This window comes from Melospiza melodia, chromosome 22, assembly GCF_035770615.1.
Source record: "Melospiza melodia melodia isolate bMelMel2 chromosome 22, bMelMel2.pri, whole genome shotgun sequence".
NCBI classification, from domain to species: Eukaryota; Metazoa; Chordata; class Aves; order Passeriformes; family Passerellidae; genus Melospiza; species Melospiza melodia.
In genome coordinates this window covers 7,204,321-7,232,014 of record NC_086215.1, presented here as the reverse complement: position 1 = coordinate 7,232,014, position 27,694 = coordinate 7,204,321, and the positions used below count along the sequence as shown (strand labels likewise).

The following is a 27,694-nucleotide window of genomic DNA, read 5'->3' as shown; positions in this document are numbered from 1 at the left end:
TGGAATTAAGAAACAGCTCGTGTCTCCTGTTAGGCAGAAAGAGTTAGGAGTATTTCATGAGGTTACTGAGATTTTGGTACAAATGGAGAACCCAACACGGGAATCCTAAAAGGAACAGGGTTTGTGTGTGGCTCTGATTTGTTCATGCAGCAGCCATTCCTTCCCTCATTTGTGCTCACTAACTCTGCACAATGACAGTGCTCTGCCAGGGCTTCAGAAAGAGCTTTAATTAGGGTAGAATTCTGTAGTGTCTTCAGTAATAATTGCAAGGTTTGCATCAGACATATGGAGGAGTTCACTAGAACTTTTAACAGACTGTGAAACAACTAAATTAAGTAAAAAGATTAATTTTTTCCTGTTGCTTTCTACGTCATTGGTCAGTGTTTGTGATCAAACTTCTCCAACTTAAATTACAACCCATGTATTTCTTGCTTAATGTCTGTTCTTGAAAGGCTGAGATTCCAGCATGTTGATAAGACTCCTTAATTTAGGCTGCAAGATGTACTTTTAAACTTTTTTTTTCATGAGATTATTTTATTACTGGCCTCTGGATCACCCACCTCCATCTGTTTTTGTGTTTCTCTGTGCTCAGTCAGCAGCTTTGCTGGGAGCTCTTCCTCTGCTCATCTAGATAATAAATTAGATGTGAAGCTCAGGATTTTTCACTTTGATACAGAATAGTATTTAATGTCTAAATTGCACTAGAACCTGGAAATGTCTCTTAGATGCAGCCTTTAGGTACTGTTAAATTTTTGAATCGCTGCCTGACTCCATCAGTGCATCATGGTGGACAGATCATTGAACAAATGGGCTGCCTTTGAAAGGTACATTTCCTGTCTCTTTTTATGTTGTTTGCAGCCTGGTGTATCAAGGTTTCTAAAAGCATCAGGCAAAGTTAAAATAATTAGGCTGGTACACAGTAGTGGTGCAGAGAGCTTTTTCATTACTGTAATGATGGGACTTTCTCAAGGAAGATGATGGCAGCTGAACGTGGAGCTCCTGTCCCAAGGCAAGGTCACTCCTTCAGAGACCCTGGAGCATCAGTGGTGAGAGCTGCAGCAGGACCTGTCAGGCAGGTTCCCTTAACTGGAGTCACCTGAGCACAGCTTGATTACACTTGCAAAACATTATTTAACATGCTTGCTGGCATATTGTGAAGTAAGAGTGTAAATAATTAAAAGTAAACACCGGTTGTCCTTGCTTTTGTGCTGTTTACTTTGCAGAACACTGAATTGTTCAAATTAGCAGTCTTTGCATCTTTAGTGTCAACTAACGAGATTCTATTGTAGCTGAATTTTTTTTGGTTGCAATTTCCTCCTTAGGAATTGCAGTTGGAATAATAACAGCTGCTTAAAACTCCTGGGTGTAGGTTTCTTCCTTGTTAATGATCTGTTCACTAATGATTTAGTATCTCTTAAGAGTTCCCTTAGCTGAAATTCTCCCTTAGCTGTGGCACCTTTTTTGTTCCTCCTTTCAGTTTTCAGTCAAAATAGAAAATAGAGAGAACCAAAAATTCTTTAACAGAGGCAGAATTTGTGCCTGATATTAATACATCTAAATTTGCTATAATATCCCAGTTATTTTCTCTTTGGAAATGACTGATATCTTAGATACTTTTACATAGTAAGTGCAAGAAAATACTCCATTAAATAGATGCATTTTTTTGCTTCCTGCTGAAAAAGTGACTCTCTGGTTGTTTTGGAGTGAAAAAGTCTGGGGAAATTAGTGGATCCTTACTGAGAATGTACCATAAGAGTTTATGTTTATTCTTATAATAATAATATTATCCTTTCTGTGAGTAAGACTGCAGATAAGCCATTTTCTTCACACAAATGAAGCAGCAGCTTGTAGTGTGCAGAAAACTGACTTATGGAGTATCTGATATGTTCATCCTTTATTTGGGGCTCAATATAATCCTTCTTGTGCAGAGCTGGAACAGAATTTGATGGATCTCCTCACCCCAAAAAAGCCAGTTTTATCCAGAACACAAAGAGGACTTGTTCTAAAATGTGTGCTTGGAGCTTTGGCTTGTTTGCTCCCCTTCCCCTCCTCTGGGTTAGCTGCCAGCCAGGTTGTTCCTGTTGTGGGAACCTTGGGAGTGAGGATGCTTTTGTTGGGGATGGGGGAAACTTCTGAGGCTGTGAGAGAAATGCTGGGGCACTGCTGAGGTGTGTGATCCACTCATGGTGGGTGCACAGTGAGCGCTCTTTGCCTCCCTCAATAACAGCTGGATTCAAGGACAGTGAGTGGCTCTCAGATCCTTGTTGGTCATCCTGTTCAGAAAATTGGGGTTTCAGCTGCTTCCACAAGTGCTTCAGGACACCAGCACACACATGGGCACAGACATGAAAATCACATTGTAAACACAGGATGTTCTTCTTTTCATTCAGGAAAATAAAGAAGCTGAATATGAGAGGCTGATCCTGGCTTTAAGGAAAGAACAGAATATTTATTCTACTCTAGTGAAGACCTTCAAGGAGTCAGATAGGTAAGTGCTTCTGCTTTGGGGGATAATCTGAACTCAAAGGGCAAAAGTCAGAAGTTGTAAAAAAATGTGCAGCTTTACTGGAGATTAGTTTGTTCTGGCCAGTTGTTTATAAGCTCTCTGTGGTAGTCTCTGAAGAGAAATATTTATGTAAGTGAGTTTCTATTATCTAAATTACTTAAAATGTTTCTTTTTAGATTGGAATCTCAAATGAGCCCTGTTTCCATTTATGTACCAAAGTAAGCAGCTGGATTTTCCATACTTAGGTCTTTTGTTTTGGCATCTGTTGTAAAACCAAATTGCAGTGAACTTTTGGGCACTGAACAATTTGCCATTTTTTACTCCTAAAATACAGATAATGCTTATCTTAAAAGTGACACTGTGAGAATTTTCATGAGAATATAAATATGCAAGATTTGGGAGAAGGTTAAACAAAACAGAGTAATTGAAGTTTGCACAGTACACTTTCAGTGCAAAGCATTGAAAAGGGTGGCAGGACCAAGTGGTTTTTAACCTTTTAAAATCAAAGAACCCAACAATTCAGAAAGAAATCTGCATCCTACTCTGTATCCTGTTATTGCTTGGCAGTTGAGGAGGAAGTGTTATCATAAAGAAAATTCTTAGTCTGTAGACAAATGAAATTGAAATGTTTTATAAATAATTTACTGCTATAATTGCAAATTTCTTAATGAAGTATTTAAAACATTTGACAGCCAGCTCCTGAAAGCAATGGCTTATACCTGCCAGCTTTGGGGGAATGTTTATTTATATTTTGCAGTTATTTTATAGACCTGAAACCATAGAGAGAAGTAGCACTAGACTGGATGAGATCTGTGTGTGAGTTAAACACTTAGCAGCAATGCCAGCTTGTGCTTGGCCACAGCTTTAGATACTAGAAAAAATAATGAAAAATAATTCTAGCAGTCATCTGATGGAGATTATTTCTGATTTCATATGAAGAGTGGGACTTGGCAGTGGCTCCTGCTCTGTGGGCAGGGAGAGGCTCCACAGTCTGTACAGCAATGACAGCAAAGCTCTGAATCTGGCTTTTCTAGGATTCTTTTCAAATAAGCAAACCCAGAACTGCAGGTGTAATCACTGGGCTTTTGCAATGAGCTTCTGTAGGATGAGGATCATTAGTCCTGATCCCTGATGTGGGATTTTGGAAGGCATGGAGCAGTCAGTGCAGAGGATGCACAGTGAGCTAGGGCTTGGAGCTGCTCTTATTCCTCCATCTCCCAGTTTTGGACCTGCTTTAGATGCTAGAAAAAATACTGATGAAAAGTAATTCTAGCAGTCATCTGATGGAGATTATTTCTGATTTCATATGAAGAGTGGGACCTGGCAGTGGCTCTGTGGGCAAGGAGAGGCTCCACAGTCTGTACAGCAATGACAGCAGAGCTCTGAATCTGGCTGTTCTAGAATGCCTTTCAAATAAGCAAACCCAGAACTGCAGGTGTAATCACTGGGATTTTGATATGAGCTTCTGTAGGATCAGGATCATTACTCCTGATCCCTGATGCGGGATTTTGAGTGCTGTGTCCAGTCCTGGGCCCCTCAGTTTGGGAAGGATGTTGAGATGAGAGCATCCAGAGGGGGCAGCGAGGCTGGAGAGGGGCTGGGAACACAAACCCTGTGAGGAACCCCTGAGGGAGCTGGGGGTGCTCAGCCTGGAGAAAAGGAGACTCAGGGGTGACCTTATCAATCTCTACACCTTCCTGAAGGGTAGTTGTACTCAGCTGGGGCTGGGCTCTGTCTGCAGCAGCACTGACACAACCAGAGCACACAGCCTCAAGCTGCACCAAGGGAAATTCAGGTTGGGTATCAGGAAAAAGTTTTTCACAGAAAGAGTGATAAAGTTCTGGAATGGCTGCCCAGGGAGGTGCTGGAGTCCCCATCCCTGGGTGTGTTTAACAAAGCCTGGATGTGGCACTGGGTGCCAGGGTTGAGTTGAGGTGTCAGGGAACAGGTTCAGGACTCGATCTTGGGGGTCTCTTCCAACCTGAGAATTCTGTGATTTTGTGATTTTAGAGTGCATGGAGCAGTCAGTGCCTGTTGTGCCACAACAGCAGAGGATGCACAGTGAGCTAGGGCTTGGAGCTGCTCTTTTTCCTCCATCTCCCAGTTTTAGGGGTTGGAACATGCTGGAAAATTCATCAAGGCTTGAATCCCAGACTTCTGGGGAATGGGTAAACAAGCCCTGCAGATACACAGATGAGGAAGCTGGGTTTAATTGCCATCAGCACTGACATGGATTTTGGGCAAACATCTGTTTTCTTGCTGACATCTTCTTTTAGGCAGTATTTATTTTAAGCAACCTGGGTGGTTATTTTTCAAAATGAATTACTGGATGTCAGGACCAAGACATTCCTTCTCTCTCCAAGAGGGGAATCAGGGCTTGTTCTTATAAAACCTTTAACTCATGGAAAGGAGAAAATGTGCTTACCTGGCTTCTAGTCATGTGTTGGTTTGGTTTTACTCTTAATCTTTTTTTGCTGAGCATTTAAGAGAGCTCTCACTTCAAAGAAGCTCTTGTATGAGGAAGAATTGTTTAAAGCAATAGTTTCTTGTTTGGGAAGCCCTGACAACAGCACACTTGTCAGGAGACAGACTGAGAGGCTTTTCATACATGTAGCCTTTTAATTAATGTGCATCTGCAATACTGTGTTATTCTCATGCAAGTATGATGTGCTCTGTGCTCCTGTACATGCTCCCATCAGGTGGATTGAAATTTTTTTTTAAAGATCCCTGAATTCTCTGTCATTTAGTGCAGTGGCTTGGAAATTCTGCAGCAGCTTAATTTATCTTAAAACACTAAGTGAGGTAAATGCAAAAATGAATAATACAAAGAATTCAGTAACAGCTTCTTATTTATTTTTTATTAAATCAAATTTATTTCAATTTATTGCAATTTCAGGTTGGTTTATATTCAGCACTTAAAATATTTTTACAGATTGATCAGAACTGCCTTGTTGGTGTAGTTGAAGGGTGTGGGAAGATGTAGCAAGGGGCAGCTGATGCCGAAGAGCTTCAGTAGCAAAATTGCTTAAAAATTAATTCACCTCAAAAATTATAAATTCTAAGTTTGAACATTTATTCCCCACTGTGGTAACTGAGACAATTGAGACAATTTAGAACTCAAGGGATCTTTTTACAGACTGTGGATAAATGAAGAAATAAAACAGTTAGTTATGTCTGGGTCCTATTTTCAATGGAACAGAAGCTTTTGGTATTTTTCCTAAGTGCAGGATTAGATTATCTGGTAGAGCTCTGTGGCAAGGGAACAAAGTTTCCATGGTCACCACATAATGGAATACACAAAGCCATCAGCATTATGTGATAATGATATTTTTCTGGCACAGTTTTTAGAAGATAGTAATTTAGATTTTCCTTAAAAAGAACTGCTCAGAAAGAGGCTGGTGGAAGAGCTCTGTCATGGGGAAGCTGATTTAGGCAGCAGAGCCCAAAAGAGCAGGAAAATGCTGTGTATGTAAACATTTAATCTCCTCTTTCTATGTAGGGATTTGTTTGTGCTTATGCATCAGAATGATGGAAGTGTGGGATGAAACCCAGCCATGGGGAATGGGGAATGGCTGCAAGCCTGAGTGGAGAAAAAACAGTGCACACCAAAATGTTTTGAGTTGAATCTCAGAGATTTATTTGTCCCTTTTTTTCCCCAGTATAAATAGCTTGCAAGTGGAACTGAACAACATTTTCATGTTGAGAAAACAACTGGAGGAAGATGTTTTAGGTAACAGGAATCTCCAGAAGATTTTACAAGATCAGATTAAGGACATGAAAAATCACAAAGGTTTGTATCTGTGCCCAGCCCAACCGTCCTCTAGCGCAAAGGAAAAGTGGTTTTATTACAGTCAGTTTGCTGGCATGGAGATAAAATATTTGAGAGTAAAAAAAGGTGTGAAAATATTTCTTTTTGAAAGGTGCAGAAAGATTTCTTTTTGACTTTCTATACAGATGATTTGGTGGATTTGTAACAGAATGCCTTGGAGCAATCAGGGCACATACAGAGGGAGAGTTTCTCTCTTTCCATGCAGCAAATGTTAGAAATTCCATGGCAGTTCTACTGCAGGGATCATTTCATGCTGCCTGCAGCTTTGTACCCACAGAATTGACTGTTTTCCACAAAAATCAGAGATTCCTGCCTTGGAATCACCTGATGGCCATGGCATCACTTTCTGACCATGGGGTGTAATCACTTCCCAAAGAGTGGCTCAGGCACTGGTAACCTCCTCCTAACAGAAGTATTTCCAGAGAAAGAAAAAAAAATACCTAGAAGTTTTGTTACTTAGTAATTCAGAAAAAGTAGAGCTTTTAAATATAGCTTAGCTTCTGGCTTTTTTGCTGTATGTCTTGGGAGGTGTTTTTAGTATATTCTTAGATATAGAAAAGAATAATATAAGTGGGTATCATTAAATAGTTTACTGCATATGTACAAGATGTTTCTGTTTTATCCCATAGGGGATATATAAATAACAGTAAAGCCTGTTCACTTCCCCTTTCAACTTAGATTTTCAATTTTAGCATCACTTGACAGCTCTGATAAGTGACAAAAGGTAAACTTCAGCTGTTTCAGAGTTTCCAACCTCAAAAGCCCAGAGATAATCAACAGCCAGGCTGGGCCAAAGGTTCTTGTGGATACTCCAGGGTTCTCAGGAGCTGTTGTGCTGAGGGTGAGGCTGGTGGGAATAAAGGCTGGAAAATTAGTAATGATTTGTGACTTTTTGGGTCTTTGCAGCAGCCATAGGATCAGTGTCAGAACTGGGAGAAGGATTTGCATGTCTCTTCTTTGTCCTAATTTAGTTATGCTTTCTCCCTATCTAATCAGATTTATTTCTAGAATTGTCTGCCATTTATATTGTAAATGAACAGGTGTTTATTGAAACATAAATAATTCCTGCAGTTATAGAGGCAATGAATAAGTAACTATTTTCAATCCAATTACTGCATTCTTTTGACCCAAAAGCAAAATAAGTTCATTAACTTTGTCTAACCTGGCATTTTTCCTTGAGACCTTGTTAAACTATAGTTAAAATAGAATAACTATTCATGCCTAACTTATCCTTCCTAAAAATTATTTCTAATTGTAGTGCTAAATATGTAAATTATAATTCAGAATAACATTCACAACTCATGCTGATAACCACAGAAAATACAGCCACAGAAAATTCAGCAAGTCTGTGTGACAGAAGCACAAAGAAATATGAGGACAAATTTTTTTCAATTAAACAGAAAGCTTATTTTGGGAATGAAACATTCTGAGTGGCCTCCCACAGACTTACTGGAAGGTTCTTATTGGAAATGTCCTGTGCATTCTGTGCTGTGTTTTCCTGCAAATGGAATTTCTGAAATAATGTCTGTCCTTGGCTGTTTTGGCAGATGAAACTCTATCTTTCTGTGGAGATCAAACATCTTATATGAGTATCTGTTTAGGAGAACAAGACCATTTAAGCCTTCAGATAGACCATCTGTCTCTGGAAGAACTTAAAAAAAAGGTATTGATCTTTTTCATTATTTACTGTTCCTAATGGCTTAATTCTGCTTTGTTTCTAGTTTCTGTGTCTCTCACAGAAACATTTTTTTTAGGGGCAGTTGGGTAGATCTGCAAGGATTTGAAGCTCCCATCTCTGGTTTGTGACCCACCTTTTATGAACTATTTAGACTTTGTTACACCCATGGGCTTCAGAACCAGCTGAGAGCTGAGTGATTTCCAGCCAGGGTTTTGTGATCTTGGACACCTGGACTCAAGGTTTTGACTCAGTACAAGTTTCAGGTTTCATCTACATCATCTCCAAAGAAAGGTTTTGCCTTGAGCATCCCACAGTGTGTATTTCAAGTACTTTCATTAATCATGGAGGTGGTGGTGTCTATATTCTGTATAGCACACTCCATCCCCAGGATTTGCAAATTTTTTGGTAAATAGGGCATGTTATAAAATAACCCTGAGGTGAGTTCTCTATTCTGTGTAAGGAGAACTGAAATTCAGAGATGAAATATGCAGCCCAAATAATGAATCTGTATTGGAGTTCAGAAACTTCTTCTCTTTCTCCTGATCCTGCACAGTGACATCTGATCCATGCAACAGTTCATGACAAGAAATAATTTTGAATATAGTTGGTTGGGAGTGAGCATAAGTGAAGTTTTTCTGTTCCTCAGGGACAGCTGAATTGTAGGCAGGTGCTCATGCTCTGGAGGTGGGTAGTCTGAAGGAAGGAAGTTTGTCTTACTTGGAACAGGTGTCCCTAAAAAAACCCCAGATTGTGTCCCAGTGCCATTCTGGGGTTTCACCACTTTTATCTCTGAGCATGTTCCTTCAGAAGGCTCAAGGACACTCAATAGCAAAAGTTATTTATAGGTAATGTCTTACTGGAAAAAGGGTGTGACTGAAAGCTGACCTGGTTTTCCAAGTATATTAATTGGTCTGATAAAAAGATTTCACTTTTTTCTCCAAACTTCTTGATACACTTCATGGCTTTGTGGCCATGAGAGTTTTGAACCCAACTGCCCAGTCAGATTCTGTGTCTGTGAAACTGCTCAGAATGAGATTGGCTTTTAAAGGGGCTTGGAGAAGGAAGAACATCTTGTTCCTGAATGCTGCTTCCTTCCAGTAATGCTGTTTTTTTCTTGCATTAAATGTTTCTTCTCAGATCAGCTGTTTGTGTGAGTGCCCTCAGGTTTGTCCTTGCTACTGAGTTGTGAAATTTGTTACCTAAACTTAATAAGAATGATACAGCTGTGAACTAGAGTGTTCCAAATGAAGGTCCCTTGAACACTAATTCACAAATACAGCCTCATGTTTCCATACCTAGGGAGATGAACACAGAGCAGATACACAAACCCAGTGCAGTTTGCATTTAGCTGGAGATTGATCTGCCATCATTTGTTTTCCCTCTAGTTTGGATGTTACCAGTTCTGCTTGTTCTTCCTTTGGTTGTTTAGGTTGCTGACCTGCTCCTGATGGTCAAAGAGCTGCAGTCAATTAATCAAGAGCTTAAGGCAAGACAGTCTGGGTGTTGTACAAAGGATTCTCAAGGAAAGGAAGCACTGGAAATACTAAACCACAGAGAGGTAGGTTTTCTGTTTTAGAGTCTGATCTCACATCCAATCTGCCTTTTGGAGTCGTTTACATCAGTGCAGGAGTGTAAAGCCCTTGGGGCTAAGGTTGCTAATTCCTTATAATAACTTTTTAAATTAATGATGTAAACAACTTTAACATGTTAGCATGACAGAGAAGCAGCTCAATGCAAGTGTTCAGTGATGTGTCAAGTTGATTTTAGGGAAGCAACATCCTCATTTAAATATTAATTGGGTCTGTGATCTGTTTGTTTTGTCAATTGAAAGGGAGGGAAATAGTTAACTTTACAAAGAAAGCAATATCTTAAAAAACATTTTAGTTATTCCTGAAAGTCTGTTTTTATTGCATAGTCATTCTCAGGTTGTGTCTAATTATTTAAGAGTTTCCTTCAGATCTCTGATGCATCTTCAAAATAGGAGGGTTCAGTGTAGACAAAACCCAAGGAGTAGAACTTCAGCTCACTTAAACACATGGCTGGTTCTTCATAAAAAACAGAGAAGTGCCTGAAGAAGGGGCCAGCACTGTAGTGGGCTGCTGAGGGGTGCCAGGAAATAATTCCTGATGGGTGTTTCATTCATTTCCCCAAAGCTGGGACTGGTCTCAGCTGTGGGCAAAATCCTTGCACTGGGAGCATTTTGGGTGCTGGGTCCCCACGTGTGTGTGTGAGTGGTGAAGGTTGTCCAGGAGGTTCTGGGTGACCCTTCCAGCTTGGAAAGAATTACTTGAAATGTGGTAATTCAAACACTGGTAATTCAAACACTAGTAGTGTTTGTCTTTATGTTCCTGTGTGGCTTTTGCTTTCAGTTCCATCCTTGTGCAAAATGTATTGAAGAGGAAGGAAAAAATACAAAAGGAATGATGATGGTGCTGGTACTTTGTGTCTTGAATTCCTGAATTAAACTCAAAAGAGCAAGATTAGAAATAATTTGAATCAGTTCTGTGCAGGACTGGCTGATTCAAGAACTAGGACTGTGGAATTAATGTTTTTTTCTGCAGAACTCAGGAAAAAAGCTCCTGTCTTTTCCTGGATGTGCTGCAGGTATACTGGGACAGTCACAAAATATTTTTGCTTCTTTAGTTTTAAGACACAGTCATGCTGTCTTTAATTAAAGTATATTTAAAATTAGAAACAGACCTTTAGGTGTGCCATGGTTTTATTGAAATGGTGAATTTATGTGTCAATGAGAGGTTTGGGAGAAGAGCTGGTGGATGATTCCTGTCCAGGTGCCTGCACTTTCCATAATTAACATTTTTAGCAGTTTGTCTCGTTATCCTGCAGAGGGCTCTGCATCCCCGTGGATGCCACAGTGAATTCCAAAGGAATTCCTGTCCTGTACAGGATTATGGTGACAGGATCCCCTCGACATGATAGGTACATCCAGGGCTGCTCACTGAAGAAACTGCAGAATCAGATGTGAAATGACACAGAGTGAGGCTTCTAAAATATAAATAAACTTCAACGTTCTGGGAAAGGAAATAGGAAAGTTAAATATGGATTTTAATCAGTGTCAGAATGATTGTGGTACTATGGAGCTCAAAAATGAAAGGATCTTTAGTTAGAAGTTTTTAGTTCAAAAGCTATCAGGTGTGGCAATAAGGGGATATTGGGTTATGGGTGTCACAACAGTATGTTTTGAATATTAACAGCCACTCTCAAAAACCTCTTAATTTTTTTTTGTGTGTGTTTTTTAAGCTAGAATTTGTTGGCAGGTAGTGCTGAGGTGACACTGACATCTGTGTTATAACAGGAATTTGGATCTGGGATCTTCCTCGGGTTCTTACAGTGCTCCCATCCTGCTTTTCCTTCCCAAAGGCAGAGCACAAATCAGGAGTGTGCACATTCCTGACAGCCCCTTGTCCTCTGCTCCTTGGCTTCCTGCTCGTGCTGGGAGGGAGAAGGAGGAGAGGAAAAGGTTGTTTTTGTGCTGTCCTCTGAACATCTGCCTTCTCAGAGAGGAGCAGCCTCAGTGATTTCAGCCTTCAGGGCTCTGGGGAGCTTTGCAAACCAAGCACATCAGTGCTTCATTTAGGAGAAACATTCTCCTGGTTTTCAGTCTCCACGGAAATACTTGCAAACAGGCAGCTTATTTTTGGTAGAATTATCTTTCTGGCCTTAAGACACTTATTTTCTTTTAATATTTTGTTGCACATGAGGTCATATTCCTTGGAGTCCAGGATGTGTCAGCCTCTCAGACACAGGACCATAGTGCAGTGATTTATTGTCACTGTGTATTTACAACCTGTTGGTCTTATGCAGTAATTTCATTAATGAATCCTCACTTATTAAACCAAGTACTAGCCTGGGAAAAGCTGATACTAAATAATGCTGACCCATAAAATGTAGTTGAATTGCATGGATAAGTTGCATGTGCAAATAAGTTAATTTTTTATACACAAATTTAGGGTTTATCCTGAACCTGCAAAGGAAAGATTTGACCTAAATAGGGTTTTAAAAATAATAGTTTACATTATTGGACTTTTGGCGTCCCATGATTACAACAAAAATTATTTTGTAATACATGCATTTGTTATATACCCTAAACCCCTCTGTGTCTTTCACCAGCTTTCAAATTGTCTTCACTCTGTGTTGTCCTACAGAACCAAGTCTGAGTGAAAATACCAAGATAACCCAAACATGACTTGGAAGTCAGTTTTCCATATAGATTCTAAATGTTAAAGGCAAATATATTAATACTCTGCACCATCCAATTTGTGCCTTTTAAAATTCATACCTAAAACTATGAGCCTTGCTTATACTGCAAGGGGTTGGGAGATGAAAGGGATTTTCTCATTAATTTAGTGTATATATGTATATTTTAATATACAGATACATATATATGTATATAAAATATACATTGATATGTGTATATGTATATATTTTATATATATATATATGTGTGTATATTTTGTAATCTATATATATGTATTTATGTATGCATACATTCAGTGCATACTCAATTAAAAATTGAAAATCAAACCACATACATCCATTTAATTCCCAGTGTTCTGAGGAAGCAGAACTAACTCTGTCCCACACAGGTTGGGATCCTCTGTGCCAGGGCTGTGTCCTGCCCATGGATTGGGCATAATTAGAGTTTTCAGAGGTGCCACAGAGATGCTCCAAGGGCTGGAGCCCCTCTGGAGCCAGGCTGGGACACCTGGGGGTGTTTCCCTGGAGAAGAGAAGCTCCAGGGAGAGCTCAGAGCCCCTTCCAGGGCCTAAAGGGGCTCCAGGAGAGCTGGAGAGGGACTGGGGACAAGGGATGGAGGGACAGGACACAGGGAATGGCCTTAAGATGAAGGAGTGCAGGCTTAGTTGGGATATTAGGAAGAAATTCTTCCCTGGGAGGGTGCCCAGAGAAGCCTCTGGATGCCTGGAAGTGCTCAACAGCATCCAAAGGGGTTCTGCTCCTGCTCTCAGTGATGCTGATATCAGGGATTTGGGTGCTGCTCCTCAAAAAGCTGAATCCTCCTCCTCCTCTTTGCTCAGGCTGTGAGATGGGTTCTGTGGGGAACAGGGACTAAAAGATGATTTGGCAGCATTTGCTGCAAATGGGCAAATTCAGGCATAGACACAGCAGATTGTAACCTTCAGTGGCACAGTAAATCTTTCTAGTGTACAGCAAGCCACATGTGCTTAGTTTTAAAAGCATCTATTTCTTGGATGCTGGAGAAGAGCCTAAATTGTGTAGCAAATAAAAATAAATTCTGGAAATTGGAAAATAAAACAGGCAGAATGGGGACACGACTGAGGATGCAGAGCTTCTTTGCCATGAGAGGTTAAATGGTTTTTATATTTTCTATAAATTCTGAGGAGGAAGGGTTAAATAAAAATGAAGGAATATATAAGATGAAGTTTCACTTTATTTGATATGAGTCATTCCTGGGGTTTATATTAATTTTCTTTGATCTTGTTGAAGGAATCTAATTCAGTGTTTGTTACTTTGTATTACAGGCTTTTTTATTTTTCTTTTAAGACATATCACTGACTTATTTATGCACGTTTCATATCACAGTATTTTTTTTTTTGTGCTACATTTTCACATCATTCCATACTTTGTGTAGTGTCTTGGAACACCAGAGAAGCCTGTGATGCAGCCTGAAGATGGTGACAATGACAAGAAGGTGCAGAACAGTCAGTTTTGTGAGAGGGTCAGTCAGGTAGGAGCATTTTGGGACAGTGCTGTCTTCTCTGCATGCCTTTAAAATGTCTTCATTCTCTCAGAGCATGAAGTATTTTGCAAACAAAACATACTTTTCTTGGTTTCTGATTTAATTTCAACTAATTGTTATCTTCTGGAAGCTTTTTTCCTGTATTTCTGGGCTGGTTTTGCATTCAAGATTGCTTTCATTGTTTTCTGTTTGAGTACTCATAGTCACTCTGAATGGGGATAATAGAGTCCCTTGAAATTGTGTTCTTTTACATCCACTCAGGTTGATCTCCTGCCTCCATTGCAGTCAGGCCTGGAGTACAAATTGTGTGAGATTCACTTGCTGTGATTGAGGCAAAAATCGTGTAGATCTTTAGGGCTGAAATGCTTGATAACTTGGTAAATGGTAAACTGCATTTTATACAACCAGGAATCTGCTGGCCTCTCAATCTAATCAATGTGAGATAAAGCATCATGCAATCACAAAATAACTCAGGTTGCAAACTGGTTTGTAATGTTGAAGGAGGATGATATTTTCCCCTATGAAATCTGTAATTTCTCTGTTTACCAGGTATGCCTTCAAGTATCTTTGGATTTTCCTTGTGAGGTGGATAAACAGGTAAGTGATGTATTCTAAAACTCTTTTGGCTCTTGTTGCTGATGGGAATTGTGCCCAGATGGGCCCAGATTGAGTTCTCATGTCATTGCTGCAGATTTTGATTGTTTAATTGGGGTTTGAATGGATGTGGAGATCCCAGGTAGAAATCCCTTGGAATTTATATAACACATCCATGCTGTTTTATACAGAAAGTTGGCAGCTTGTAAATGCTTCCAAGTTTTGTCCTGTCCCAGCCATCAGGGCTTGAATCTGGAGATCCCAGGACAGAATCTGCCCTGTAAATACAAATGATTCAAAGCTGAGCTAATAAAATTGTTAGCTGCAGTCTGCAGGCAACATTCCAGAAGTTTCATACCTCTTGTTAGATAAAGACCTTCAGGGAAATCTTCTCACTCCTTACTAAATAACTGATCCCTATGAATTAATCATATGAAATAGATGTTAATTAGTTTTTCTATTAATAAATAGTCAGCAAAATGTCTGTGGGTGCTTCTTAATGTAGATAAAGAGCATCAGGAATTACAGAACCTGATTACAGAAAGATTACAGCCCTGAATTTAATAGAACATTACATACCTGTGTAATAAGACAATGTTTGCAATTTTTTAACAGATAACTCCATCAGGCTATTCAGAGAGTTTCTGCAAAGACAGACATTATAGGAGTCCAATTAAGCCTCAATTTGAGCATGATACAACTGACAAACACTTGAGAACAGGAATGAGTGAACATGAAACAGGAGAGAACTTGCTCACATCTCCTCTAAGAGAAAATAGAACATCTGTGCTGGAATCTACGTGAGTATGAGGGATGTGCACTGCTTTTGACAGTATTTCTATTTGAGAGGAGAATAAGGTAATTTTGCTAAAGTGAATTTAGATAATGGCACTGTCTAATTTACCTGAGAGATTGGCAAGGCACCTTCAGAGCCATTTTAGTCTATCATGCAATTAAGTAATTAGGAAACATACTATCAGTAGAAATCCTTAAAAAAAAAATCCATGGCAAGAAAGAAACTCTGCAAAGTTACTGATCCAGGGAGCTTTAGTGCAGGCACTGATTGTTTCCAGGGTGAGGTCTAACAGAGTCAAAGGGCTTAGTTGACAGTAGCTGCTATTTTTCTTGAAAAAACCCAAAATATCTGAGAGCACAGGCCAGTGAAGAGTGGTGTGGTGGAAGGGACAATACTACTGTAAAAACAGTGTGTAAAAGGATCTAAGGATGGAGGAATTGGAGTTGGTTTTACAAGGATCATTTTGAATGGATGGTGCTGCACACCTGGGCTACCTGGACAGGGCTTTGCTGCTCTCAGTTTAGGGAGCTGGGGCCCTGTCCTGCACTTGACTAAAGGGTTATTCCATGTGTAGGACTGGCTGAGCTATGTTCTCAGTTCTTGGGTAATTTTTTATGTAGGAGAAAACACTTGAGGACCTAAATCTATATAAGCCCTACTGGCACCAAGAATTCAAGAGTGGAATTCAAGAGTGTATGTGTGTGTTACATTGGGATTTGATCAATTCCCAGCTGAAATGCTCATTTCCATAGGAACTGGGCAGTGCCAAGCAGAGAAAACCACGCACCCTCACTGATTTACCCCAGTTTCGTGCTCACACCATTTAATCTCCTGGTTGAGCACTGAGTTATAGTTTGCTGTAGCTCATTCTCATGTTCCTTTCCTTGTCCTGTAGCTCCTTTTCCTTCTATAGTTGCTTTCCTAGTCTCTGGACTGACTATGTGCAGAATTCTGTGACTTTCCCAGTGCTGGGAGCAGAATCTCCAGTGGAGTTACACAAGTCAAACCCTGATTTCTGTGTTCACCATGCTGCACTTGGCTTCACTCAGGCAGTTCTGTACTTTCACATTACTATTTAAAACTCTCCCAACAGGCATAAATTGTCTTAGTTGTCACAGGAGTAGTTAGTGGTGAATGAGGAGATACTACTCCCTTAGAAATGAAGAGAAAACATTGTTTATTTGTTATCTTTACTTAAAAGTTGGCTAATGAGTAATTCTAGCACCGTCATCTTTACCACTCTAGTGTGTAATTTTTCCTGTGTTCAAGTATAAATGACCAGGCTGATGGGTGATGAGCCTGTGCTTTGCACAGCTGAATTCTCACTAATGCCATTAGATGCCAGAGGAAGCCATAAAAAGCCTAGTTAGCTTCTACCATTTCAAATGCTAAATGATACAAATGCAGTTGTTTAAAACTCTGGTTTATATGTTTAATGGCACAAACAGCTCTCTATTGGACACATGAAATTGTCTCTAGAATTTCAGAGCTTGCTTGTGCTTTAAATGCCTCTTATTTGGCTTCAGTTTCTCTTAAAACATTGCTGTCCATGAGCTTCTAGTTATCCATGGGGCAGTTTGGTGTCTGTAATGAGATGGTTTTGTAGGCTTTTTGGCTGATTTCTCACTTTTCATCTTCCCTGTTCCATTAGAAACTCATGGAGGAGTAGATTTGCACACAAAATCAACATCAGGGCCAGGAGTTACACTTTGATGGTCCTTGTGGGTTCTTTCCAACTTGGGCTAATCTATGATTTTATGGTCTAGAGCCTGGTGTGCTGTTGGTATAAATTAACTTTTGAGGTAGAGAGTAAACTTTTTGAAAATCCATTCATATTTCTTATATTTCTGTGTTAAATAGGAAAAAAGCCATCATGAGGCAATTTATGATAAAATTCATGTTGTGAAAAGGTTCCAAAAACTCTGTTAGTGAGTAATTCATTAGTGAGTAAAAACAGAACCTCCTGGGAATTTCAGATATGTCACAACACAGCAGAAGGGTTTCTTGGAAGGTATTTTTGTTTGCTTAAATAGAAATCTAAATTCATGTCTTTTCTCTCCTCTTTCCTGAGTGTAGCAGACAAGAACAAATGAAAATTGTAAATGAACTGTTAGATCATCTGAACACGACAGAGGAAGAATGTTCAAGTGAAGATACAGAGAAAAAGGATGAAAAAGATCTTAGGCAAATGATTATTCAACTAAGAGCTCAACTCAAACATTTCAAGCAGGTCACTAAATTCTTAAAGCAGCGAGCAGAATTGAAATCAGCTTTTGATGGGGAGGAGAAGCTTTATCCAGATGCAGTGCCACAGATTAATAAGGCGAGTCAGTTGTTGAAAGTGGAATTGAAAGATGCAGCTATGCAAACAATGACTTTAGAGAGTAATGTCATGAGATTCAAACATGAAGGCAAAAAAGGAGCCTCAGAAGAAAAGTCAAAATATTCAAGATTAAATGCAGAAGCAGAACATCAGCAAGAAAATGTGTATAAGAAGGGTGAACAGCATGAAAGACTTTCTTTTACTAGAACAAATGAAGTAAGTTTATTCTCTTTTTTGTACTCAGGGAATAGATATATAAAAAGTGAAAAATATGTTTCATTTCTAATATTAAATCTTGCTTTTGTATGATTTTTAATATTAGGAAAAGAGATGTAAGCCAAATATATTTTAGATAATTGTTCTTAACATTCAGAGCTTTTCATCTCCTACTTCAGCATGCTTTAGAACGTTAATTAATTGAATTTCAATTCTCCCTGGGACCACACACTCGTAAATATTACAGCTTTTGGAAAAAGAGAGTCTCTGTTTCTTGTTCATGATGTACACAACTAGAGCACTTGGAACTGATGAAGTCTAAATGGCAAAAGTGTTCTAGAAACTTCCAGATTTGCATCACATCTGGGAGCAGGCTGTGGAGGGGTCAGTGGGACACTTCCACAAACTCAAATCTCAATTTTAGGGTTTTATTAACATCCTATCATTATGTCTTGCTTCCTGAGAAGTGTGGCCAGGGCTGCCCTGTGGCATGGGGACAGTTTGCTGTGTTTGCACAGGGGCTGTTGTGGGAGTGCAGGCTGGCTGTGCTGGGGCCAGATGAGTTTTGAAGCTTCTGTCTGCAGGCAGACTGTGATCCCAAACAAAGAGGTGGGAAAACAGTGTCTGCTAAAGAGTTCTGTGTATTGTTTCAGCAGCAGTGATAGAAGTGAAGTTGAAAACTCTTTGAAGATCTTGGCTCCTGCAGAGCAGACAAAGGGGAGCGTTGCTTTTGATTTTGTGCACTGCTAACAGGGAATGTTGTAGCACCTTCTGCAAAGAGTGGCTTCCATAACTTTAGTGATCAAGAGGTTTCTGAGACGTAGCAATTAGGAGTGGCTCATTTTTATTCTGGCTTGTTCCTCTTGGGTTCATTTTTCTGAAGGAAGGGGCTTGTAAATGAAGGGATGTTGATAAGGCTTTGTTCTGGGCATGAAGTGACAGGACAAGGGGGAATGGCCTGAAGATGAAGGAGAGCAGGATACTGAGATATTGAAGATGGGATATTAGGAAAAAATTCTTCCCCAGAGAAGCTGTGGCTGCCCCTGGATCCCTGGCAGTGCCCAAGACCAGGCTGGATGGGGCTTGGAGCAGCCTGGGACAGTGGAAGGTGTCCCTGCCATGGGAATGAGGTGACCTTTAAGGTCCCTTCCGACCCAAACCATTCCATGATTTTATGATTCTTTCTGCAATTTTTTTTCTTTTTCAAGTTCCTGTTTCCCCCGAGTTTCAGTTTGCTGTTCTTATTTACCATTTTCCAGATTCCTCTCTGGTTTAATCAGTGGCACCCTCAATGCAGCCCTTGAATGAGTTGCTTTAAAAGCTTTCTTGTTTGGACTAATGCACTGTATCTTTAGCTTTGGAATGGCTTTTATAAATAATTTGATGTAGCCAGCTGAAGTGGCCTTTGGATAATCTGGGTGACAAATGTGTCTGTGCCACAGCCCTGAGACAGCTGGAAATGGTTTGGTGTTATTAAAGCAGTTTAGTTAGCTGGAAGTTCTGGATTTATTTTGCAGCCTGTGAAGGATACTGTTCTCATATATGTACAAAAGGAATTGAGGGTGGCATTTGGAAAATGGAACTTGCTTTTTATGATTTTAAATTGTGTAAAGACTGTAATTGCTGAGAAGTGAATGTGGAAAGGTATTTCAGAATACATTGGGTGGTGAAAGAAATTAGGGGACTTAACAGCACTGGTGGAGCAAATGAACAGCAAAATTATAAACTAAATCTATCTGAACATGCCATTATTGGTTTTTATTATTATTACACACAATTCCATAACTCTCATCAACACATGGCATGCTTTTATCCTTTTGGAGACAGCACTGGTTTGTGCTGCGGGGTTTAAACAAGGAACATTTATTTTATGCAGAGTCTTCCAAAGGTGAGAGGCTAAAATGTAGTGACTTAAGAAATGCAGCTTCCCCCAGCTCCAGTGAGGGAATGTCTGTTACAGCAGGAAATGGGAATCCTTCAGAAGCAATTTATAGAGTGGATGGGTGAAGAAAATGGTTTTGTTCATAAAGGATTTCTCTGTGGCAGAATAAATGTCCTCTGGCTGATGCAAAGTTATGCTGATTTTCTCAAAGCTGTGGAAGTAGGACATGTTGGGTGGAGACTAAAGGAAGGAAGGAAAATAAGTTTAGGAGTTGTTGAAAAATGAGGAGGATCCTCAAATTTAAAAAAAAAAGGTTTTAAGAAGTTGCTGGGCTGGCAGACATTTATGATATAATGACAGCGGGAAGCAGCAGTTAGAGGGGTCAGTTTGGGTGAGAAACTGTTTTCCTGAGGCAGCCACAAATCCAGAGCTAATTGATACACCTGGTGGTTAAAGCCTTTGGTGGGCACTGCTGGATTTGCTGTCCTGCTTCAGGAGCTGGAAAGTTACAGATGCATGAACAGCTGGGACTTACAGAAAATTGTACCACAGAAATGGGTGTTTTGCCTCTCTGAATGTTTATTTCTCATGTAGCCAAGGGTATTGCAATTTTATTTTCAAAACTAATGTGACAGCTGCCTGATTTTACAGGAGAATTTTTATTTTTCCTGGCCTGTTTGTTTATACTTCCTACACTTTGCTGTTACACACAAATCACTAACTCCCCATTTTCTTCCTGCCTTTTTCAGGCTGGCTCTGCTTCCTTGCCCAAGAAGTCCAGGCTGCCTGTGCTTGTGAGATCCTGCAGGGCATTAGGAAATGTCCCCTTGAACTCCTGGGTGCAGAAATCAGCTCCAGAAGCACAAAATCCTTGCAGGGCACCTCCTGAAGGTCTGAGAGCCTGTGAAACACAAACCAAACCTTTTCAGGAACAGCCTAATGGAGAATTACTGCATGAGTCTGGAGCTGGAAACCTTCCAGGGGAGCCTGCACAGGGAAACACATCAGGGAGAGGTAAAAAAAGAACAAATCTGGTGACTCTGGCCCTGCATGGAGTAGGACCTGGAGTATATTGTAGTATATAATGATGATCTGCATTTGCTTTCTCTTGCAGCAGAAAGTAAATGCAGATCATCTTTATATACTACAATACTGCTTAATCTTGCAAGTTTCTTGAGTAGACAAATATGTGTAGACCTTGAAAAAACACCTTTTTTTCTGTTTGCTATTAAGATGTAAACCGGGTTTTTGTGGGACAGAAAGTGCTGTGTACATATGTAAGGTCTGTAATAAATGGCAGAACACAGGGTGTTACATGTGCACACATATATCAATGTTTGGGTAAATTAAAAATTCCCTTCATAAGATGCCAAATTTAATGAAAACTGCCTGTAATGGAGACAAGAGAGTATAAAAATCCTGATTTTGTTTATGCTGGATAATTAAACTTTTCCAATATTCCACTGATCAGTCAAGTCAGCTGTGTCTGTTCCCACTGTGGCTGGGTTAATTTAAACTCAGTTGTTGACAAAGTACTGGGATCAGCAAAGTATGACAAATTGTAAGGCAGAGCAATGGGTATTAGATAAAGATTTGGGGTGGTTGAAAAATAAAAATAAACTTAGCAGTTGGATTAAAAACTGAGCAGGGGTGTGAAGGATAGGTAAGGGAGAGGAAATATAAAAATAAGACTCAGACAAGTTGTGAGTGAGCCACTGTCAGACCCAGAGGCTGCAGAGAGTCCTGTTAAATATAACATTGTTGTGGTAAGGCACAGATATGGTACAATTTGTTATAAATACTTTGGGAGATGGGGCTGGAGCAATTAATTCAGGTAGGTGCAAAACCCATGGAGAATCCTGAAGGGCAGGGCTTTGAATTAGATCCTGAAGGAGTCAGGAGCTGCAGAGCTGCTGTGATTTCCTCTCCTCTCTGGTTTCTTCCCTTGGGTAACAGCTGGGCTGCACCCTTGCTGATTGTGAGACTTGCTGCAGTGATTGCAGCAGATTGCTTTGTGATCAATGCTCACACTGGAGAAACTTCTAAGCCTTTTCTCTAAGCTGAACATAAAACATTTAAAAATGCACTAGAGATTGATTTACTGTTCCATTACAAAGGAGACCTACAAATGTTTGTCTTCATTTGTTAGTGGGAGCCTTTGCAATGAATTCTGAGTGGTTGCCCTTATAATTAGTTCAAGTATTTAAAGATACTCATATTATCAGTAAAGATTTTCCTGTTCCAAACTGTCAGAGAACCAGGTTTGTGTTTATGTGAGTTTTTTTTTTACTTTTTTGATTTTATTTATTGATTTGGTTGGTTGGTTTTGATTTGGTTATTTTTAAACTATTCCCACTTAATTTTTTTTTCCAGTCTCTTACTGATTTCTCTTTTACCTTTCCCCACTGTTGTCTCCATTTTCTCTTTAACCTTTCCCCTCCAGTTGTCTCATTGCCCAAACTGGATAATACTGAGACCCAGGTGGAGTTCCATGATGTTGATCCAGGTACAGAGGACAAAAAGGAAAATGTGAAGGACAAAAATCAGCAAAACTATCAAGGTAGAGCATCTGTATGGTACAGAATTTAGAAAAAAAAAAGGAAATTTAAAAGCTTCAATTTCTTCTGAGTGGTACAAAATTGTAAATTGCTTCAGGTAATCATCTCCCTTGCTGTTATTTGTGGATTTTAAATCTGGTTTTCTTAGCTGCCATGGATTAATTGCTCCAAGAATCCAAGTTGGTCTTTCAGGGTTGTGCTTTCAGAAGGGCCACAGGGATTTATGAGTCTGGTTTCCAGTAAAAATAATGAGTTGTATGCCTGACTCTGATCTCTGTTGCTAATGACCTCACTTCTGAACTCCTCTCTGAATTAAATGTTTGTTACTGCTTCTCCATCTCGTTCTGAACTATTGGAATGAAGCAACTGAGTGATAGAATTTTGCTTATCTGAATTATTTGAAGGCATTCGAGTAGGCTGAAGCCTAATGGAATCATTTAATGAAAATGTAAATAGACTTAGTGCTGTGTGTTCCACGTTTGTGCATCATCCATTAGTCTTTTTGGGAGGGCTTGAGTAACCTGGATAGCACTGGAGAGTGCAGAGGATTTGGCCAATTCTGTAATCCTTTGGTGTGCAGGGTCCTGCTCAGTGCACCCTGTGGGGGTGTGGACACAGGGAGCTCATTAGTTCTCCTCTTTAATTAGAGGGCACTCTTGCATTATAAACCATAGCCAGTGCTCTGATCTGGAATATCTTTGTTAGCATCTGGTTTTATTTTCTCTGTTCCCTGGAGTGATGCATGGAGTCAGGGTTTCAGAGTTTGACTTCTCCTGGTGTTGGGGATTTTTGCCATCTGTGTTACTGCAGCAGAAGTTCATGAATGCAGTGTTGCACTCCTTCCTTGAGTCCTCCTGAATCCATACACAGGCACTTTCCTGGAAACACTCCTTTCCTTTGGAGTGCCACACAAAATGAGTAGAGTGCAGCAAACATCCTCTGAAATGGTTTTCGGATTTTCAAATCAGAAAATTTTCAAATCAGAAAATGCTTTGGGTGGGAAGGACCTTTCATCTCATCCCATCCCACCCCTGCCATGGCAGGGACACCTCTCACTGTCCCAGGCTGCTCCCAGCCCAACCTGGCCTTGGACATCCCAGGGATGAGGCAGCCACAGCTGCTTTGGGCAGTGCTGATATCCCACAATCACAGCTTCATTTTATTCCAGCTTTTATATAATATTTATTTTTATTCTCCTGGTCTTGGGCTTTCATACAGAGCTGCTCCCCCAGAGTTTTTGTAGTGATTTACAGCTTGAACCTGGACATTGAAATTCTCCATGGAAACCAATCTGAAAGTATTGCAACCTGTCTGAAAGATCAATGAATTGGCTCCCAAAAGGGAAGTTCTAATTCAAATGATCTTTTGCAGAACTAATAGAAGGGGAAAATTTAATTTACTGGTAACTAGAAAATAATCATTTTGCTGGCTACTTACACCTACAGCCCTCAACATGCACAGAACTCTAAACATGGATCTTCTGTAGGAACTTATGGCTTTTACTGGGCTGAATCTGAGGTGATTGCATTACTTATGGATGGCAAAGTCACCTGAGAGAATGTGATGTTCATATCAAATGTAAAACCTTTAATACCAAACCCTTTAGTGGGGTTTGTTTAGAAGACCTTTTAAAAAGAAGTTATTATAGCTTCCTTTTCAAATCTGACTATTTTGTTGATAGTCTTTTTAAAATTCCACTGACTTTGTGCTCCAATTGATTTTGTATAGATTTTTGAAGTGAGGAGAAGAAGAATATTTAATTAGAAGCTTTAGGAGGTACTCCTTTGCCTCAGGTTTGAGGTTATAATTTTTTGTGGCTGGAAAGGTCTGGGCTTGATCAGTGCCTGATTCAGGAGAGCATATGGCAAAAGAAATTTTCCAGCATTTGGGAAGAGAAAGTTGGTTGTATTTTGAGTATTGTTTATTTGAAAGGTAATAAAGGTTTTGAAGTACTTGATGTGCAAATTGAATTAATGAAAAATCATTAAGAGAGGTCAAAAGTCCCAAACTAATCATGTATAGCTTGTAATTACCTACATTTTGATTCTGCTGTTATAGAATTGAAATAATTCATCCTAGTGCTGTTAAGAACAGAATGTCAGATAAAGAAATGCTAATATTCACAGACAAGCCTCCTGTTTTTCAGAAATGCAAAATCATCGTAGCATCAGCAGTGGGAATATCCAGAGTTCATTAAAAGAGGTGGATGAAGAGTTTTATCCCATGGGACACGAGGACACTGACTCAGCCCCTGCACTTTCAGACTCCAGGTGTCTGTGTGCTCACCAAGGGAGTGGAGCAAGAACTGATGAACTCCAGGGCTGTGGAGCCACAGAGGACATAGAAGAATTGAAACAAAGAGTTAAGAATATGCAGTCTGAGCTTGAAAAGTACAAAATGTTCCTGCTGCAGCTGCAGGGCTCTGAGCAGCTCTGCTTCAGTGCTGTTTCCAGTGGGGCTGTGAGGGATGCAGCCCTGCCTGGGGAAGGGTTTGTCACACAAATACAAGGTACAGCCATGGAAGGAGTCCAGACATCCTCTGGTGTCCCTCAGCTGGATTTGGATGAGATCCACACCAAAACCAGTGATTCTGAGTCTCTGCAAGCACCTGATATGTGGGCAGCACAAAACCTTAAGGAGCTGCTGTTGGCCAATGAGGCAGAAGTTGACAAAGAGCAAGTTGTGAATGTGCGTCTTGATGAAATGTATCCTCTTGAGAGCAGTCTGAGAGCAACATCACCATCCAAGTGAGTAAAACTGCTCCTCTTTGAGGTTCCCTTTTGTAAACAGCCATACCAAATAGCATAGCAAGGTGAGATGAGGATAATTTTATTCACAAGTGTTGTTACAGTAAGGGCTAAATTTCACTAACATTAGCATAAGGGAACTGAAATGTTTTTTAAAAGACCCTTCAGTACAAAACTGATAAATCTGTGCCATCATCTGTGCCAGGCACATCTGTCTCTCCCACACCACTCTTTGCTGTGAGAGATCCTCTCTGGAGCTCAGATCTCAGTTACCTGTGGGACAGGCTCACCTCTCTCAGAGCACCACAGTCTGCAGCACTCAGGGTATTTTCAGGTGCCAAATGTAGGAAAATGGAACACCTCATTTAAGACAGAAATGTTTTTGTGGGCAATGGGCTGGCAGATTGGTGCTGGCCCTTCTGTTTGAGTGCCCAGACTTGATGTGTAAACATAAGATGTTCACGCTCTAGTTCCAATTTATTTTGCAGTTGAGGGCTGTAATGCCTTCCTGTGAAGGATGTGAGAGGAGATAAATATAGAATTAATGAATGAAATTTTATAGCATAAGCTCATAAGCTGGAAAATCATTTATGGGAGACTGAAAAGAATCAGTCTTGGATTTTGTTTGAGACTTGGGGCAGCATTTTGGCTGCATATGTACAAATTGCAAACATACAGTGGGGGATCATAAGAGTGAGCCTTTTTTAACATCCACCCTCCTTTTCTCCCTTTTAAATATTGTTATTGTGCTGAGGGCCTGTGGAATACAAGAAATTGTAACAAGGAAAGGCATTCAGCCTTGTGCCTGTCTTCCAAATGCTTGAGTGGAAATATTTGAGGACAGTGAAGAACCACCAGCATGGACTGTTGTGTGTGTCTGAGGCTCACTGGTGGAAAATACAGTGGTGTTACAGAGTCCATAGGCATTTACATCCCTTAAAAATATATCTCATCCATTTTACAAAGAAAGATCCAGCTGTGAATTAAGGGATGAGACCCTGTGGATCACTGTGAGGATTTTATGGCCACTGTCTAGGACAATGTCATGAGTCACAAATGACAGACCCCAAAATGAGTTATGCATCTCTTCCTATACAAATGACAGTAAAAATGCTGTAACAACCCACATCACCATAGATTTTGTTTGATTCCCTGCATCTTTTAACATCTTCTCTCCTTTTTTCCCTGCTAATGGATGATTCTGGAGAAAGAATTCTGCCTGTGGTACAGACAATGGCAGTACAAAGGGGATGCCTACATTTGCAAGTGTAAATTCAATAAATAAATTCAGCTGATCTGAGTTGAAATTTATATCCTGGCTTGTGGAGTACAGGAGTTTGGGCACCACAGTGGTTGTCATTGTTTCTTGCAATACACATGCAGAGATATGGAGAATTTTCAGACTGGGTGAAACCATCAGTTCAGAAAGTCCAATACCTGTTTTGTCAGGAAATAGTTTCAGAGAAGGGACAGTTGTCTGCTTCCACAGGGAGTTAAGAAAACCACAGAACACCAAACAAAAAAAAAAAGTTCCCAACCAATCAGGAAAAATATGTGTATTCTTGAAAACAATTTACATGTATTCATTCTTAATTAGTTTAATTTGGCACCTCTGGTGCCATCCATGTTCTTTCCAAGCAGGCCATCAAGTCATCCCATTAGTCTTGGTCCATTTTATAAATGATGCAGTTAAGTGAAGGAGAATAATCTCTAAACACCAAACTCAACAAGCAGAGACAATACATCTCTCATTGTGGCTGTTAAAAGCATTTTAAAACCAAATTGAACCACATAAAATTATAGTTTAGGAATATAAGCTTAATTCCCATTTTATTTATATTTAAATGTCATTTATGGCCAGCAAGGCTTTACAGCTAATTTCATTTTTTCAGATATGACTCGTTGGTTCACTCCCAAGTTCGGGAGCTGAGCTTCCAATGCCAGCAGATCAAGGAGATCCGTTGTGGCTGTGCCACCTACCACCAGCACCTCAGCAGCCTGGTGAAGGCCTTTGAGGAGCTCCTGCAGGCCAGTGATGTGGATTATGATCTTGCTGAAGGCTTCCGTGAGCAGCTGAACCAAAGTGTGCTGCAGTTTGAGAAACTGGAGATGAAATTCCTCTATGGTGAGCAGCAGTGTTTGTGCTTCTTGTCAGATCCATGAACGCCCTGGAAATGGGATTTTATTTGGTTGTTGGTGAAAGGAAGCTTTCCTCGCTGTTGGTTGCTTTAGGATGGGTTATGGGGAGGACTGTCGTGGAAGGTAAGATTTTTATGATGCACAAAGAATCAGAGAATTGGAAGGGACCTCTGGAGATCATCTGTGATGGTGTTTGCAGAGGTCTTAGGATGAGGGAAGAGACGAGAATGTTGACTCCATGTTTCAGAAGGCTTGATTTATTATTTTATGATATCTATTATATTAAAACTGTACTAAAAGAATAGAAGAAAGAATTTCATCAGGAGGCCAGCTAAGAATAGAAAAAGAATGAATAACAAAGGCTTGTGACTGACTGAGACAGTCTGGACGGCTGGGCTGTGATTGGCCATGAATTAGAAACAATCACATGAGACCAATCCCAGATGCACCTGTTGCATCCCACAGCAGCAGATAATCATTGTTTACATTTTGTTCCTGAGGCCTCTCAGCTTCTCAGGAGGAAAAATCCTAAGGAAAGGATTTTTCATAAAATGGGACTGTGGCAATCATCCAATCCAAGTCCATGCCAAGGCAGGGTCACCTGGAGAAGGTGCCACAGGAAGATGTTCAGATGGGTGTGGAATATCTGCAGAGAAGGAGACTCCACACCTGTTCCACCCTCAATTTAA

General features: G+C 40.1%; 1 protein-coding gene across 5 annotated transcripts in view; it reads left to right on the top strand.

Moving 5' to 3' along the window:
* The window catches only part of CDK5RAP2 (CDK5 regulatory subunit associated protein 2), a 71,254-nt gene that overhangs the window by 21,943 nt on the left and 21,617 nt on the right, over nucleotides 1-27,694 (top strand). For 4 of the 5 annotated variants that reach the window (XM_063174294.1, XM_063174295.1, XM_063174293.1 and 1 more), the window contains 12 exons: nucleotides 2,391-2,488; nucleotides 6,166-6,296; nucleotides 7,883-7,998; nucleotides 9,443-9,571; nucleotides 13,643-13,738; nucleotides 14,300-14,347; nucleotides 14,960-15,144; nucleotides 17,217-17,679; nucleotides 20,311-20,575; nucleotides 22,005-22,121; nucleotides 24,266-24,866; nucleotides 26,759-26,991. In XM_063174294.1, the coding sequence (XP_063030364.1) occupies nucleotides 2,391-2,488; nucleotides 6,166-6,296; nucleotides 7,883-7,998; nucleotides 9,443-9,571; nucleotides 13,643-13,738; nucleotides 14,300-14,347; nucleotides 14,960-15,144; nucleotides 17,217-17,679; nucleotides 20,311-20,575; nucleotides 22,005-22,121; nucleotides 24,266-24,866; nucleotides 26,759-26,991 (2,482 nt within the window). The remainder of the gene's footprint in view (nucleotides 1-2,390; nucleotides 2,489-6,165; nucleotides 6,297-7,882; nucleotides 7,999-9,442; nucleotides 9,572-13,642; nucleotides 13,739-14,299; nucleotides 14,348-14,959; nucleotides 15,145-17,216; nucleotides 17,680-20,310; nucleotides 20,576-22,004; nucleotides 22,122-24,265; nucleotides 24,867-26,758; nucleotides 26,992-27,694) is intronic. The other variant, XM_063174296.1, reaches the window with a different exon arrangement.